This window comes from Hippocampus guttulatus, chromosome 10 (assembly GCF_054856545.1).
Source record: "Hippocampus guttulatus isolate MCC_2025c chromosome 10, RoL_Hgut_1.0, whole genome shotgun sequence".
In the NCBI taxonomy this organism is placed as follows: Eukaryota; Metazoa; Chordata; class Actinopteri; order Syngnathiformes; family Syngnathidae; genus Hippocampus; species Hippocampus guttulatus.
The window spans coordinates 19,146,767-19,164,609 of NC_141270.1; the positions used below are offsets into that span (position 1 = coordinate 19,146,767).

Genomic DNA, 17,843 nt, shown 5'->3' on the forward strand with positions numbered 1-17,843 from the left:
GACACCTGTCCAGATTTCCCAGACACATCCTCATGTTGAATGCCTGAAACACAGTAAGTGCTGTGTGCCCTGTCCGTCACGTATTGGACACTTTTGCTTATTAAGGTTTTACGGCTTCGTTTAGCACTGAGGTGCAATTTCCATCTTGCCGTCCCCTTAACACAGTGTGGAGGAAATGCCATTGTTGTTGTAAGTCCTCTCCTTTCCAAAGCAGATTCACCCCTCAAATGGTTTCAAAGAAGCCGCTCTATATTTTCCAATGAAACAAACTCTGCAGAAGAGGTCTCGCTCAGACTTGATTGAACAGATTTAGTCCAAACAATAGTCCTTACCGAAACGGGAAGTAATTTGTAGAGACTCCACAAACAAACCAAACAGCATATCGAGGTAGAATGTGAAAGGATATGTGAATTTGGTCCGACGGCAGCGTCGGTGTTGCGACCCACTCGAAGACAAGCACAAGGAAAAATGATCAAGTATATATCGATTTGACTTCCTTTTTAACCGCAGAGAGAAAGTGCTGTCTTTGTTGTCGTTCTCGTAGCTCAATTTAAACCCAGTTTGACTCCTGTGATTTGATCCCCTGCGCTGGAACTAACATTTGTTTGCGACACAGAGTGGATGTAATGACACATAGCATATTGCATTGCCATCAGAAAAAACGCTCAATTTTGGGGCAGGCCTTTCAGAAAATAATGACAGCGCCACCTCTGAGATCCAACACAATCCATTCAACGGCACCAGTCAGCCTCCCAATTTGGTCGGAATTCAAAACATTTTCCCTCACAGGAAATGCAGGCATGGTACGAGCAAGAATTTGTTTTGGGATAAAACTTGCCACAATGAAAAGCAATTTTCTGAACCGCAATTCTGTGAATAACATTCTCAACTGTCATGCGAGTGTCGAAATAAGCATAAGTATAAAATGCTTTGTAAAACGACACGGTGGGTTGTGTATGTGAATAACGGCTCTTTTGCAGAAGACTGATATGATCCAACATATATTGAGATGTGCCCCATCAGTCGACCTCAGCTGGCTTGTAGATTCATTTCTCTGTGTATATATATTGTGAGGCATTGGTGGAGTCAGGCAAGCTGCTGATGGATTTTTTTCGCTCGGCAAGGCAAGGCAGCTTTATTTATAGAGCACATTTCACACCCAAGGCAGCTCAAGTCAACACAACAGGTAACGACTTTCAGAAGCAAAGCAAAGAAAACAAAAGTAGTTGATCAAAAGGACCAAAATAGCGACCGTAACAGTGAAACAATGGTCCCTCTCCGACAGAAAATCACGACACACAGGACTTTTATCACAGCATGATAATAAAAATAATGACATTGTATTATTGGGCTAAATATACTAAGCTGTTAAAATATATCAATGGTACGGCGAGTACATTGTTGTATTGTATGCATAACCCTGAGAAAAGACGCAAAAGTGGTAAATGTGATGAGTTACTGGAATTTCCTACGATATAAACAAAGAGAAGGTTTCAGCTGTAATGTGGATGTTGAAAGCAGTCGACAGAAAGTGGTTGATTGAAGGAAGCACAAGAAATGTGTGCTATGGTGGCATACAACCAGAAAATGGTCCCGTTCAGACTTCCTCCTCTTCTGTTTCATGGAACAGCGGCAGGGAATGTTGCTCCTTCGGGACTGCCAATGAAACGAATCATGAAATAAAGTGAATGGACTAAAAAAATTAATACAACTCACGGTACGGCTCAAATGATCTCGGAGACTTTGTCTTCTAGGATCAAGCCACAACATATTGCATAAGCTTTTTCTGTCTGGAATGGTCTCACAAGCAGGTCCTCATTTCTATTCTCCCCGCTACCCCCACCCCTTCAATGTATTTTATTTCTTTCTTTCTTTATTTCTTGGGGGGGGGGGGGGTTGACAGACAAGGCAAGCGTTTGTCCTCGCATGTCATTAGGCAGCCAATTAACAGATCCAAGGTAAGAGATTTCATCTTTGCACACACACTGGTTTCTTTCACACATGAGAGAAGAGAGAGAGAGAGAGACTTCCTCTTTTGCTTTGGGCCTTTGTCCGGCCGACTCTCAGACGAGAGCGAGAGAGACTAAAAGAAACATACCCAGGATCCCCTGTTGAGACAGTTCTTCCTCAATAGAAAGCAGCCTGTTGTATTTAGTCATCCTCTCGGCACTGGTCAGACCTCCCAGTTTGACATAGTCCAGACCCAGACCCACCGCCTGAAAGACAAGAGAGGGTGAGAAAAAAAATATATGTCTGACGGCACCAAAGGGAGAGAGACAATTAGGCTGTGTGTGTGTGTGTGTGTCTGTCATCCCTTCCACACTGCCTTTGGCATCAGAGGTGTAACACATTTATTGGCCTGCGCCATTCACCAAAGCGGGACATTCCTGTGCCTGCAGTTCGTGTTCACGCAGCTGATGCGGCTTCCAGCGAGTAGCTAATTAGATGGAAGGCTACATCGGTGCCAGTGTCTGAAGTAAAATCACGTTCCTTCAACTGAGTAGATTTTTCAGGGATCTGTACTTGGGTGTTTCTTTTACTACATTTTAACCCAGCTCTCTGTACAGTATTTTGTTCTTTGTCAAAATAGTTTCCTAACTTTTTTTAACGTCTGCAGATGACGACACTTTGCAGCAAAAGACGGAACCGCAAAGAGTTTTGTTTTTTGTCATTGTGCCACGTTATCATAATAGGAGTTGTAATATTTGACAATAAGGATACATTTGTACTTTTGCATTTCATCACCCTCATACAGTCATTCTTTTCACTTTTTTCAGAAAACATGCAAAACGAATCCTGATTTGATTACCGTATTTTCCACACTATAAGACGCATCTAAGAGCATTCAATTTTCTCAAGCTGACAGTGGACTTTATAATCCGATGCGCCTGGATCAATAATCAGATTTCGTGGATTTAGTAGTTTAAATATTCTGTAAAGCACTTTGTTACAACTGCAGTTCTTGTGAAAGCTCTACATTAATGAAGCAGTATTGTATTGTATTCCATTTAGCATACCTCCATCTAGTGGATGCCTAACGTAACCGCAGCCACTATTCTAGCTTCTATTCTATACGCCTAATAATGGGGTCCGCCCTGTATATGAAAACTGTTTTAAAATGGGCCATTCGTCGAAGGTGCGCCTTGTACTCTGGAGCGCCTTATCATGCGGAAAATCCGGTATATGTATTAATAATTTATTTTCAGGGGTACAAACGAATGATCTGCTTCACTTGGGATGGAGAAGAGCTGGCCAGCATCCTGAGGTGATGTTTAGGGCAAAGAAATTACTTTTGTCAAAATATGATTTATTTTAAGAGGCTTACCAGTTTTGGAGTATGTATTTTATACCTTTACAGAAGGAGTTTAATCATTGATTTAAGTTTAACCAAAGTCTTTTTTTACACAAGTAATCACTACGCATTTGGGAATCGAGCACGTCTATCTGATACTATGTTGGAAGCCGGCAAATTTGCAAGACAACTTAACCACGACATCCTTTAGCGGCACTTTACAATGTATGTGGCTGTTACTTCATGACTGCTGTTGATAGTCGCATGCTAGCATGACAGCTTACTAACAGCAGATAAGCCTGAATGGGGCAAACAAATAGGTCAGCACAATCAGAAAGTGTGCCCAAAGCCATGAAAGCGATGTAGCTTCAAATGGTCCACCACCTTCCTGGACGTGGGAATGCGGCAATCAGTGGAACACATGATTGCTGCATGCTTCGCGTGAGCCAAATATCCACACTGATTAAATTTTGCTGTTTGTAATGTTTCACTTGAGAGGATGGCAAAATATCTCCATTCACTGCAAAACTGTCTTTTTGGAATAATCTCTTTTGCATGCAGGTGTGCTTTGAAATTACAAGTATAGCCCCCACCACCCCATCACCCCATATTTATCACCTTTCAAGGGTTTCAGAGAAAAAAACACATGCCTGTATGTACAAGTGCTTCTGTGTAAGGAACCCTCATTTAGCTTTAAACCTCTTTGGAAGGCTCCTTTGTGTTAGATAAGTAAAATATATTTGTGCGATGCCTAACAATTACCGTATTGGCCCGAATATAAGACGGTGTTTTTTGCATTGAAATAAGACTGAAAAAGTGGGGGTTGTCTTATATTCGGGGTCTAGACATTATATCCATTCACGACGCTAGATGGCGCCAAATATCATTGAAGCGAATGCTGAACTTGACTCTTCAGGCCAAAGTGAACCCCTGCCACGAAGAATAAAAATAAAAAGAGCGGAAGCACGAAGAAGAAAAATAAAAAATAGCGGTAAGAATGAAAAGAGAAGAAAATAATAGAAGAGACAACAGAAAATGGAGAAACGTAGCGACAATCTGGGGAAAAGTGGGTCGAAGATCGGCCAGGTTAACTGGCAGCTGAGGAGAAGTTATGATGTAATTTACATTTCAAAAACCAGAAGCCATTCATTTACGAATGTGATTGCACTTTAGATTTGAATGAGGCAAAATAACATGCTTTTTCTCTCAAATATATTGTTATAATCATTTGTTTCGGATGCACTGTAATTATTTTCTGTATAAAAATTTATTTGGTGTTCAAAAAGTCTTTTTTCAAACTTGAGTCTTGCAAAAGAAGGGGTCGTCTTATAATCAGGGCCGTCTTATATTTGGGGCAATACGGTCATTTCTCAAATAGCATAGCAAGTGTGCGTTGCCATCAACATTTTTGTCTGTATAGTCCGTGAGCCGAACTGGCCTATGTTAGTGTAAACCATTAACTCATTTAATGCCAGTTGTTTTTCTCAAATTGGGAGAGCCGGTGACATTTTTTACCATTTTGACAAATTTTTGAAGATCTTCAGAAAGTTGACTTCTCTAGCTATAAAAGCATGGAACCAACCAAAAGAAAGCATTAATCCTCTTCTTTCAATAGGAAAAAGCAAATTTCGACCATTTACCATTCTATATAAACAAAAAACAATTTCTCCATTCCCTTTGACCTTTGACAGCTCCTCCATCTCCCCCTCCCCTCAGGTCAAGAGTCTGGGCGTCATCCTTGATAGCACCCTCTCCTTCACCTCACATATCAACAACATCACTCGTTCTGCAGATTATCATCTTAGAAACATTCATCAGCTCCGCTCTTCTCACCCACTGCTATACTTGTTCATACCCTCGTCACCTCCCGACTTGACTACTGTAATTCCCTCCTGCTTGGTCTCCCTCAAAAAACCCTCCATAAGCTTCAGCTGGTCCAAAATTCAGCCGCTCGCATTATCACGCTCACACCATCCATAAACCATATTACACCTGTCTTCCAACATCTCCACTGGCTCCCCATTATACAGCGCATTCAATATAAAATTCTGCTCCTTACATTCAAAGCCATCCATAACCTTGCCCCTCCATACCTGTCTGACCTCATCCATATTCCTACACCTGCCCGCTCTCTTCATTCTTCCTCCTCTCTCCTCCTCACCTCGTCACCATGGGAGACAAGAGCCTTCAGTCGCTCTGCTCCCCAACTCTGGAACACACTCCCCGCTGACCTTCGTAACTCAGACTCATGAACACATTTCAAATCCAGCCTCAAAACACATCTGTTTAGACAAGCCTATTCACTCTAACCATAAATCCATGGTCTCTATTTTGTTTTATTTTATTTGATGTTGTTTTTAACATTGTATTTGTGTTTTTTAACTGCTTGCTATAAGGTGTCCTTGAGTTCTTAGAAAGGCGCCCACAAATAAAATGTATTATTATTATTATTGTTATTATTATTCTAAACAGCAGTTGTACATTGGTAAGTTTCTTGAAAATACTCGTTTCTGAGAAAAAGTCTGGGAAAAGAAGCGTTTTGTGAAAGAATGTATTTCGAACAGAACTTTCATTTTCATGCTGGTTTTTTTTTGCATTTGTGATCCCTCATTGCAACAATGCTTTCCTCCTAAATAACATAAACAACACAAAAAAGGTCACTTGGATTGCAAAATAACAGTTTATTCTTTATATCATAACTTTATGCGTGTGCGTGTGCGTGTGTGTGTGTGTGTGTGTGTGTGTGCTCGTCAAGGATGACGATGGGACTTAAACCTTTTTTTTTTTTATTTGAAAAAGCTGTGTTGTAGAGTTAGTTGTCGGTATTTATCCATGTTCTCAACACCACACTGCTTCCGCACGCCACCTCGCGCTGTATGATCGCCGTAACACATGCTGCACCCATTCAGACAGAGTGGACCAAGATTTGATCAAAGCCACTCCTGCCATTTAGGGTGATTTATCATACTGAAATCATTCTCACAGCCTCGATACTGACTGAGAAAGTGCACGAAGCCCTTTATTCATATTTTTAATTTAAAAAAACACCCAAAACTTAAGTTTTGACATTAAATGATCGGGATTTTTATTTTTGACGTTTTGGCATTAAATGAGTTAACAGTGATGACAATAGCAACATGGACAGATCTAAATCAACACACTCGGTTTTGTTGAAGCTGGAAACACACACACACACACACACACACACACACAAAGCAAAACTCACTATGTCTGACAGAGAGTTGTCATCACAGGACTCATTGCTAGATTTCCCCAATAGAAGTGTACCTGCATGAGACACATGTACACAAAATTAGCTTTGACAGCAATCCTTCATGCAACACATGCCACAGAAACATATCCCACAGTGGCAGACATTGTGCCATCAATGTTTGCATCAAGACGCAAAAAAAAAAAAAAAAAAGTTATTTTTATGCCTTTTTTGTTCAAATTCAGAACAAAAAATAAATAGTCAAACATTAACTTGAATGCATTTGTATGTACTTGTCGATGGTATACATTTTATTTAAGAAAGCTTGTGAACTTGCCGCGGTTCTGATTTGGTAGCTGATTTGGGTGACTTACTCAACTGAATTTTATTTGTGAGCTGTTTAAAAAACAAACAAACTGAGTGTTGTACAGAAATACAAATCAAACATACAACAAAAGACAAAAGAATTTTGCAATGAATGAAAAATAATTCTTAGATCAGCATATCACGATCAAAGACAAACTCTGCAGCCGGGACATTGAGCTGCTAGCCATTAGCCTCAGGCCCCATTATCTCCCGAGGGAATTCTCGCACGTCATAGCTGTGACAGTGTACGTCCCCCCGTCGGCTAATGGTGATGCAGCGCGTGATGCGCTGATGACTGTCGTGAGCAGGCTGCAAACACAGTCCCCCAACGCCCTGCTGATCATCTCTGGGGACTTCAACCGTGTCTCTCTGTCGTCCTCCCTTTCAACCTTCACGCAATATGTAACCTGTGCCACTAGAGACAATAAAACTTTGGACTTGTTTTATGCCAATACCAAGGAGGCATATAAACCCCTCCCCCTCCCCCCTCTTGGAAGAGCAGACCACAACTTGGTATTTCTCGAGCCTGTGTACAAACCACTGGTGCACAGGCAGCCAACTGTGACCAGAATGGTCAGGAAATGGTCCACGGAAGCTGAAGATGCTCTGCGGGACTGCTTCGACACGACCAGGTGGGAACTCTTCAGCGAGGTTCACGGGGAGGACATTGATGCACTCACTGACACCATCACGGACTACATAAACTTCTGTGAGGAGAACACCGTACCCACCAGAACTGTGCGGTGTTTTTCCAACAGCAAACCATGGATTAATCCCGACATAAAGGCCCTCCTGAAGGAGAAGAAGAGAGCTTTTATGTCGAGAGACAGAGAGGAGCTGAAGGCCGTGCAGATTCGGCTGAGATGAAAGATCAGGGAGGGGAAGAAGATATACAGGATAAAATTGGAGGACCAGTTGCAGGCCAACAATGTCACTGGTGTCTGGAGGGGCCTGAAAACCATCTCAGGCCATGACAGCCCAAAGACATTGACTGAGAAGGACAAGAACTGGGCAGATGGACTGAACCGTTTTTTCAACCGTTTCGACCAGTCGTCTGTCCCTTCCCCCAACCACCAACTGCAACCACTCTCACTGAGGACTTCTTCTCCTCCCCCTCCTCTTTCGACCAGCTCTCATCAACCCAGTCTGTCACCTGGTTCCTGCCTGTCCGTCACAACAGAGCAGGTGAGGAACCAACTGAGGAAGATGAATGTGAGAAAGGCAGCAGGTCCAGACAAGATCAGTTCCCGGCTCCTCAGGACCTGCTCTGACCAGCTGTGTGACATTGTCCAGCACATGTTCAACCTGAGCCTGAAGCTGGGCAGAGCTCCACAGCTGTGGAAAACTTCGTGCCTGGTCCCAGTGCCCAAGACCCCCCATCCTAAGGAGCTGAACAGCTACAGACCGGTGGCGCTGACGTCTCATCTGATGAAGACGCTGGAGAGACTCGTCCTCGCCCACCTTCGACCGCTGGTGAGCCCGGCACTGGACCCGCTGTAGTTTGCCTATCAGCCTGGCATCGGCGTGGAAGACGCCATTATCTACCTCCTCCACTCAGTGCTGTCACACTTGGAGAAGGCTGGGAGCACTGTGAGAATCATGTTCTTTGATTTCTCCAGTGCCTTCAACACCATCCAGCCCAACTGGGAGGCAAACTGCAGAACGCCGGAGTGGACCACCATCTCATAGCATGGATCACAGACTACCTCACAAATTGGCCGCAGTACGTGAGGTTGCAGAGCTGTGAGTCGGACAGGCTTCTCTGCAGCACTGGAGCGCCGCAGGGGACTGTTCTGGCTCCATTCCTGTTCATCCTCTACACCTCGGACTTCAGACACGCCACTCCAAACTGCCACCTTCAGAAGTTCTCCGATGACTCTGCGATTGTTGGCCTCATTACAGAGGGGGACGATCGGGAGTACAGGGGAATGACAAAGGACTTTGTGGACTGGTGCCAGCAGAATCTCCTCCAGATCAACTCTATGAAAACTAAGGAGTTGGTTGTGGATTTCTGCAGGAAACAGTCCTCGCCAGCACCGATGAACATCCAGGGTATGGACATAGAGAGGGTGACCTCCTACAAGTTCCTAGGTGTTCTTCTGAACAACAAACTGGTCTACAAACACGGACACCCTGATTAGGAAAGGAGAGAGCCGACTCTTCCTACTCAGGAAACTGAGGTCTTTTGGGGTTCAGGGGTCGCTCCTTAAGACTTTCTATAACTCGGTGGTGGCCTCGGCCATCCATTATGGCATTGTCTGCTGGTCAGGCAGCATCTCAGCCCGGGACAGAAAGAGACTGGAGCGACTGGTCAGGAAGGCCAGTTCTGTCCTGGGCTGCTCCCTTGACACTCTGGAGGACGTGGGCAACAGAAGGATGCTAACTAAGCTAAAAGCTATGATGGACAGTCCCTCCCACCCTCTCCAGCCCGCCCTGACAGCACTAGGTAGCTCCTTCAGCCAGAGACTGTTACACCTGCGCTGCAAGAAGGAGAGATACCGACGCTCGTTCCTACCAAATGCTGTCAGGCTGCGGAATAAAAAATAGCAACAATAATATTAATAATAATTAAATGATGTGGAAAACAACTGTAAATAGCACTGCGATTTATCCATTTTGTATTTATATTGCACTTAATTGAACGGTGTTTGTTTGTTTTTTCTTCTTCTTTCTACCTACATTCTTGCTGCTGGAGGCTGTAAATTTCCCCAGTGTGGGACAAATAAAGGATATCTTATCTTATCTTATCCGTGTGTGTGTCCTTCAGCAGTGCATAGATGCGCCGCTACCTTGTTGCTCGGATGTGATGCGGATCAAGTCGCTGACAGTCATCTCGTTGATGTGTTTTAGGAGATGACCTGTGACTCCAGGAAGAGGCGGAGCTTGTGGCTTGTAGGTAACATCAGAGAGCAGCACGCACGATTGTCCAATCACAGTGCTCAGTTTCTCCCACTGTTCTCTGTCCTTGCAAAGTCCATAAACACAAGCGGACAAAAAGCACAGCATTCTTCATATAGCCGCTACATACATTTAACTCACGATAATCAGGCATTGCTATCTATGCGGCCCAACAGAAACGAAATGTATTGTTAGGGAATCACTGCACTCAAAACGATTTCTGTAACTCTCCATGATTTTTCTGCATGTCCTCTTCTGATCTGAAGGGAATATTCCACAGACTGCAACTTTCAGCTCCTTGAATAGTATTTAGATCAGAGCTCGTAGAAGGCTACTTACTTCAGATAATTCAATGTTTAGTTCTTTGCACTTGTTGGTTTTGAGCTTTTTGTTTGGGGTCTTCATTCTGTTGCGAGGACTCAAGACCTGTGACTGAGCCTAAGCTTTTTGACACCGGGCAGTACATTTTGCTCCCGAGTACCTGAATCAGAGTCAGTATGAGTCATAAGCAGACAAAGAGGCTGCTTCAACCCCACTCAGTCCCATGAGCACTTTTTTTAGGTGTCACCTATATTTCTTAGGTGACACAAACATCAGTATCCTACAATTTACTCAGGTCAAGGTCATTGTGATTTCATGATCACTAGATCTCAGACTCACGCCTAAAATCTCCATTCTAACTCCCGTATTGGCCCGAATATAAGACGGCCCTGATTATAAGACGACCCCTCTTTTTCAAGACTCAAGTTTGAAAAAAGACTTTTTGAACACCAAATTAATTTTTATTCAGAAAATAATTGCAGTACATCTGAAACAAATGATTATAACAATATATTTGAGAGAAAAAGCATGTTATTTTGCCTCATTCAAATCTAAAGTGCAATCACATTCATAAATGAATGGCTTCTGGTTTTTGACATGTAAATTACATCATAACTTCTCCTCAGCTGCCGGTTAACCTGGCCGATCTTTGACCCACTTTTCTCCACATTGTCGCTACGTTTCTCCATTTTCTGTTTCTCCTCTATTATTTTCTTCTCTTTTCTTTCTTACCGCTATTTTTTATTTTTCTTCTTCGTGCTACCGCTATTTTTATTTTTATTCTTCGTGACAGGGGTTCGCTTTGGCCTGGGGAGTCAGGTTCAGCATTCGTTCAATGGTATCTGGCGCCATCTAGCGTCGTGAATGGGTATAATGTTTAGACCCCAAATATAAGACGACCCCCACTTTTTCAGTCTTATTCCAATGCAAAAAAACACTGTCTTATAGTCGGGCCAATATGATCATGTTAATGATCCGGAATGACATTGGAAGCGACTCACATCTTGAACTTTTCCAGAAAAAAAAAAATAATCATCACAATCCAACAGATGAAATATCCATTTTCATCATAATGGTTGATGGTAAAAATGAAGTGCATTTATGCACTTTATCGTCACATGTTACAAATTCATATTCACTTATCTCATTCAAATGCACAGGATTGTAGCCTAGACCGGCATGATGACTGTATATCAACCCACGGAAAGATATTCCTTTTTAGTTTAATATAATTGACTTTTATCAGGATGAACCAGGATTTCTGTGCCCTGGCCAACAGCAAAACCACGCATGTTTTCGTCCCATTTTAAATCCACCACCATTGTGCTGTACTAACCTCGTTTTAGCTAGTGCTAGGCAAGTTGGTCTCTAATATCCGAAGTCCAAGTTTTCAATCTTTCATTTGTTGCTAGGACGGTCTGGGAAACCAACAGCAAAGCAACGACAAAAGCATTGATACGATGACTCGATTAATTGTTTAATTTAATGCTCATTAGCCAGCCACAAATTCCCATACACAGGCAATGACTATCCTGCATCCGCGTAACATAGCACATATATTAGCTTTCACGCATGTCCTCTCACCACATAGATATGTCACATCTCGGGCGACGTGAGCGCCACCCACCATTCCTATCGGACCACAGAGTGCTACAGTGAAACTCCTCTAGAACGAAACCTACATGGGCGAAAATACCCCCTAATGTGGAAAAATCTTCATGCATTAACACCATTCCCATTCTCCTGCCCCCCATACGACGAAAAAAAAACCCTGTTGCGTTACACGAAATCATTTTCTCTGCTCCAGCCTCGCGAAGACATTCACTACAACAAAGTCTAATCCAACAGCGACCTCTACTGCTTCGTTCGGAAATGGCAACAGCAACCACCACACTGGTTTACATGTGAACGATATTTATTTCGGTCACAGCTGCGAGTTTCCTGAACGCAACATACTCATAGCTGCTCTGCTATTGGCTTACCGAGCATCATCCTGGCCTCCAATTGGCCAAGAGGGACCTCACTGTCTATGTGTGTAGATACTGAAGGTAGATCCGGAGAAGATAGAGTGGAATGCATCCGATTAGCTGCTCAGAGTAAATTGCTTATGGCTCGACGGACATTCAAATAAACGAACCTTTCCTCGAATGCTTTACTTGTTATCATGCTAAAAACTGCTAACTGGAGCGCTAATGAGAGAGAAGCGCTCCAGTTAGTGTAAGGTTTTTAGCCTTCAAGAGCTAACTATGGCCATCGAGGACTACGAAGCATCCCGTGGCTGGCTTAAAAGTTCATTGCATGACATCAGCTGAGCAACGCTGTCTTGGGTGGCGATCGAGGGGAGGTCGAGTTAGAGACAGTGAGATGGTGATAAAAGAAAAGCCACCGGGTCCAGGAAGTATTTGTTATTGTTAGATTCAGACGAGCATGGACGTTGCATTGCTAAAATGGCTACAAAACGGACCATTGGACGTCAAGCAGCTAAGACAAGAATAGCTCTGATGCTGGAAGAGAGGGTAAAAGTGATCAAAATGAAAGACGGTGCAAGCAAAATAAAATACATTATCCAAGAAATTGATGTAAGTGAAAGTGAATGCTGATCGTAAATTTCGCAATTTCTTTCCCTTTTTTTCTTTCTACACTGACAATATGAAGTGTCAAATAAGTGTGTGCTCATGCACTATTGGAATAAAAATAGAGTACACATACGTTCGTGTGTGCGTGTACACATATGTTTGTGTGTGTGTGTGTGTGTGTGTGTGTGTGTGTGTGTGTGTGTGTGCTTACATCTGAGATCAAATTTGCTACAGTGAAAAAACCCCTGTTGTGAAAATTTTCTTGCCGCAAACATGATTTCGTTGTAGAGGAGTTTCACTGTATGACCCATTCTGACTCGATTGCAATTCTCATTTTGCGTTTCTTTTCAACAGCCAATACGCAACTCAGTTCGAGTTGTCTTGTCCAGGGAAGCCAAGACAAGTAGTCGCACGAAAAAAATAATGAGATTTATTTGAAAAATAAAAACATGGAGAGGCATCGTTCACAGATCTGTCAAGGGAGCCTTCTCCCTCTCCGCATCTTGCGCTCTCATTTTATCTTGTTGGGAGATGGTGAAGGTCAGTTTTTGAGCAGCTCCACAGTGTGCAGACTCGTGCATGAGCAGGCAACTTCGCTTATCCGCAAAATAACTGGTCAGCATTCAAAGCTATGAACAGTTACTTCCATGTAGCGCTGTTATATGTCAAATTGCCATTACAGTCACCACTGATTCCCGCACAGCCCTCATGATCACAATGTGCCTGTGATGTTCTTGGCCCTCGATTCTTGAGATTTCAGTGTTCCCTGCACTAATTCAAGATACCCAATGCGAAATGTAGCCTCCTCAATGTTTTATAGTCTGTAGAACAGGGGTCTCACTGCCCAGAGGCCTTTTGATGCCCGCACCTTTTTGCCCTGTTATAAACGCGTATGGCCACCTGTTCCTGCTGATGTCATCCAGCCATCAACCCTATAAGGGCCCCGTTTGGTCACACTAGAACTCACAGAACCGTCATTTTGACTGTTGTCAAGTTCTGAGGTCTTGTTACTCAGTTTAAATGATTAACATTTGTCCTTCAACCCTTGAGTGACTTTTTTTTCATAACTACAAGACAAGTTAAAAAGAAAAAAATGACACATACCTCCCTCCTGAATGGGTCGATTAAAGCGACCACCGCAGTATATTTGCTGACAAGGTTTTGATACATCGTCACCAGTTCGTCTGCAGACTTAAAACCTCCTGTTGCAATCTCATACTTTTCTTTGGTCTGAAATGGAGACAGAGAAAAAGAGAAAAGCATTGTAGTTCTCAGCACTTGTATTTCCTTTTTATGAGCGTGGATGACTTATTCAAACTTACTTGATGATGCACTTACATAGTCCATGAGGTCGGGGCCAGCACAGCTCAGTGCCAGATGAATCTCCGTTCCTAGTGCTAATGCAAGGTTATTGCAGGCTTCGGAGATCAGATCCAGAGCTTGTTCCGGACGATCAAAGCTCATAGGAAGCACACCATTCTCGCTCAGAATGGCCTGGGTGACCTTATAGCAAACACAAAGTCCATCTTATGAATTGGATTTCCCACATCTACTAAGGCATTAAAATACATACTGTATGGACTAAATACATTTGCCTTTATTTGAAATCTGTTTGTATAGATCTGTGTTTAAAAAAAAAAGCAGCTGTATTGGACTGACAATAAATGTGTGGTTTATTTGCGGTCATGATGAATGAAATATGCAGTTGGGACTGCAGGGTAATGGCAGTTGAATGTGCCACTCACAATTTCCATTGTTAACATTCTGTTTGTCAGTGTGAATGGTTGAACAATCTTTTCAATAAAACTCCAGGGCTTCGTGTTTGAATTAATTCGAAAGACTAGTTGCAAAACCTCAATGCATATTATCTTTTTTTTTTAAAGAAATTTCACATACTGTTCTCTCATAAAACTTGTCAGACCATTGTTCCGACACTTAGGAAATGTGCCACGGTCTTCTTTCGCTTCTGTTCTTTTGACCAATAGATGAAAATGTCCCTCACCCCAGCTTTTGATGAAGCGCTCAATATTCTCATCATTTCCTTCTGTAACTGTGTTGTCATTGTGATGATCTGTTAAAAGGAGGTCACAGTTTAGCATGACACGAGTAGAAATGAGTGAATGATTGTTTGAACTCTGAAAAACACTTGACACAAAATGGATCAAATAGATGGGACAAAATAGCCATGACTTTGTCAAATTCAAAACAACAATTGTTGGTCATCCAAGTCATAGTTATGGCAGCTGTAACCATTTCGGTGGTTAAAAACATTTAATCTTTTATCTAAAAGACTTCCATCCATCCATCCATTCATTTTCCGATCCGCTCTATCCTCACATGGGTCGCTGGGGGTTGCTGGAGTCTATCCCAGCCGTCTTCGGGCAGCAGGTGGGGGAAACCCTGAACCGGTTGCCAGCCAATCGCAGGACACACACAGACGAACAACCTTCAGTGCTTACACTCACACCTAGCGACAATTTAGAGTGTTGCATTACCATGCCATGCATGTTTTTGGAAAGTGGGAGGAAACCGGAGTGAAATCTGGGCTTCCATAACTCCCAGGCAATGCCACAAGCTGACCGCATCATGCCACGGTGCATCGAGGCAGTGATGAAGGCAAAATCCCCAACCAAGTCCTGAAGATTGACATATCATTTTGAAAATACCATATTTTGATGGATTTGATCTGATCCTAATTTGGTGGCTTTATATTTTTTAATTCTTGATTTCAGGAGCTAAACTAAAAGGAAATGTGTGTACGAGGAGAACAGCTCCACCCCACCACCTGAGCCACAGCTCAAGCGCGGGTCCAAAATTGGTCGGCGGATTTGTGCGACTGCAGGGCACATGCCCATGGCGTACTCCTCTTTCCGGACAGCCGTGCTGCTTGCCTCTTCCCTGACACCTGCGGTAATGAGTCTAGACGCATGCTGGGCTTTTCTGACAGATATCTGCAGCTGTTGCTCATACCGGCACCCTCGTAGGGTGGTCAGCCGTCCCACCCGGGGCTCCGTGATGCGTAACTTCAAGAGGAAAAAAAAGCCTGTCTTCTGCTTCGTGCAACACGTCATCAAAAATCAAAGGAGGTTGCCCTACAAATATAAAACACACCCGCATGTCCTGTCTTTGAGAGTGCTGCCTGCCTCTAATGGCCTTGTCAAACTACACGACTTTTTTGGCGTTCACAACGCTCGTGCTGTCAGACTACCAGATGAATATTGTTCTGTATTTTTGACCTGCCAAAATGTCACACAAGTTTGTCACTGACCAGACCCTGCCCAATCATTGAATGCTTCTGACAAGATTCAGATTTTCGGCGCAGGTTCATCGTGGGAGGTGGGAGAAGCAGCTGTCGTCATGTTAACGGAGGACTTCTACAAATGTGCCTTGTTTTTGTCCTCAGGGGGAAAAAAAAATTATGGACCCATTTGTTCCCCGATGGAGGGGAGAGGGTGGTATGGACTGTCTATTCTCCAAAAAGAACTCAAGGTAACAAATTTGTTGAATGGCACGATTGCTAATCAGCTACTAGCTTGGCAGTTAGCAAATGTAGCATGAGTTGAAATGGTACAGATACAACTTTTTTAATGCAATTTCAATTCTCAAGGATATGGAGTATTTGCACTGAAGTGTAGAACAATAAAATAAATTGAATAAAAGAAATAAAAATTAAATAAAATAAAAAAAAGACAGTCTCTGTTACTGTTTTTTAACAACATTCACCAAATACGAACACAACATATACACCACATAGAGTAGTGGCAGACAGTCTTATTTCCTTCCTGTCCTGCTTCCATTCTGAACATCCATCCATCCATTATCTGAGGCACTAATCCTCACAAGGGTCACGGGCGTGCTGGAGCTTATACCCGGAGAAAACCCACGCAGGCACGGGGAGAACATGCAAATTCCACACACGAAGGCCGGAGCCAGAATCAAACCCTGCACCTCTGCAATGTGAGGCAGACGTGATAAACAAGAGTCCACCGTGCCACCCTGCATTTTCAAAAATGTATCTTAATTTTCCAAATTTAAAAATTCTGGCAGGAATGGCCATATTCCTGTCATTGTGCTTTTTTTGGTGGTTGCGCCTTCTCGGCAGCACGCCTGTACCAGCACAGATGTTGATTGGGAGGAATGTCGCCGCCATTGACTGTCGGTGCTGGACAGACCTGGGGTGCTTGTGTTTTTTGCGCCTGTAATGGGCAGCATTTTTCACAACCCCGTTTTGTTCAGTGGCTATGTCGGCGCTGTGGGACAGACGGCGTTGGTGCGGCTGGATGGATGGCTGCTGAAGTTGAGGATGAGGAGAGAGGAGCGTTGGCGCAGAGCGCCGATGCGTATTTGGAACTGAGAGTCGCCGCTTGGAATTGAAATGGATTTCCATGGGACAGGAGAAGTGAACCAATCTCTTTTTTCGTCAATGGATGCTACAGCTTCTTGTTGACTTTGAAACTTAGCTTGTAGCCGACGTGTGCACATTTTGAGCATGACGTCTCTGATCCACTGGTTAAAGGACACTTTGATTCTCTCCTCTTTCATCTCAAACTGCTTCAAACAACAAAGCGTGTGACGGAAAAGTGGTTAGGACTGCACGACTGTCCGTGTTTTATGTTGTGTTGTGTTTATTATTTTACTTTATGTTAACTGTTTTGTGAAGCGCTTTGTTACAGCTGTCGCTGTTGTGAAAGCGCTATATAAATCAGCATGTATTGTATTGTATTGTATATTGCACGTGGGAGTGTTTTACTGAATGTATACTGTATTTAATATTAATGCCTCAACAACTAAGTCACGCACAGAATTGTATTTACTTGATTTTTTTTACTTAGCAGTGACCTTTTCGAGAATGCTCATGCACACAAACTTGTCCATGTACACACACATAATAAATGCGGGACCACAAACATCTTAGTGCTCATGGTCATTTTCATGTGAAAACATTTTCAAGGACCAAAAAAAAACAATATCCCAAATGATTAAAATTATAACTCATCATAGCTGCACTTCAACAAACCATGGTCATTTGTATTCCAGCAAGTATTAAAACGCAATGTCATAGCGTTTGCCATCCATCCATCCATCCGAGAAAAGCATGGTGGCCCGCCAATCTTATTTAGCTCTGGGGTAAACGGTGCCCCTTAATAGAAAACTGGCTTCTCTCACAAGAAGACAGCCA

The 17,843-nt window shown here is 43.1% G+C and overlaps 1 protein-coding gene across 1 annotated transcript in view; it reads right to left on the bottom strand.

Annotated features, from left to right (window-relative positions):
- Positions 1 to 1,122: 1,122 nt before the first annotated feature.
- The window catches only part of eno4 (enolase 4), a 28,905-nt gene continuing 12,184 nt past the window's right edge, over positions 1,123 to 17,843 (bottom strand). Inside the window, exons 7-13 of the mRNA XM_086122674.1 lie at positions 14,667 to 14,735; positions 14,003 to 14,167; positions 13,769 to 13,894; positions 9,659 to 9,833; positions 6,519 to 6,580; positions 2,099 to 2,216; positions 1,123 to 1,656 (exon numbers count right to left, since the gene is read on the bottom strand). Of these exons, the coding sequence (XP_085978800.1) occupies positions 1,598 to 1,656; positions 2,099 to 2,216; positions 6,519 to 6,580; positions 9,659 to 9,833; positions 13,769 to 13,894; positions 14,003 to 14,167; positions 14,667 to 14,735 (774 nt within the window). The 3' untranslated portion in view covers positions 1,123 to 1,597. The remainder of the gene's footprint in view (positions 1,657 to 2,098; positions 2,217 to 6,518; positions 6,581 to 9,658; positions 9,834 to 13,768; positions 13,895 to 14,002; positions 14,168 to 14,666; positions 14,736 to 17,843) is intronic.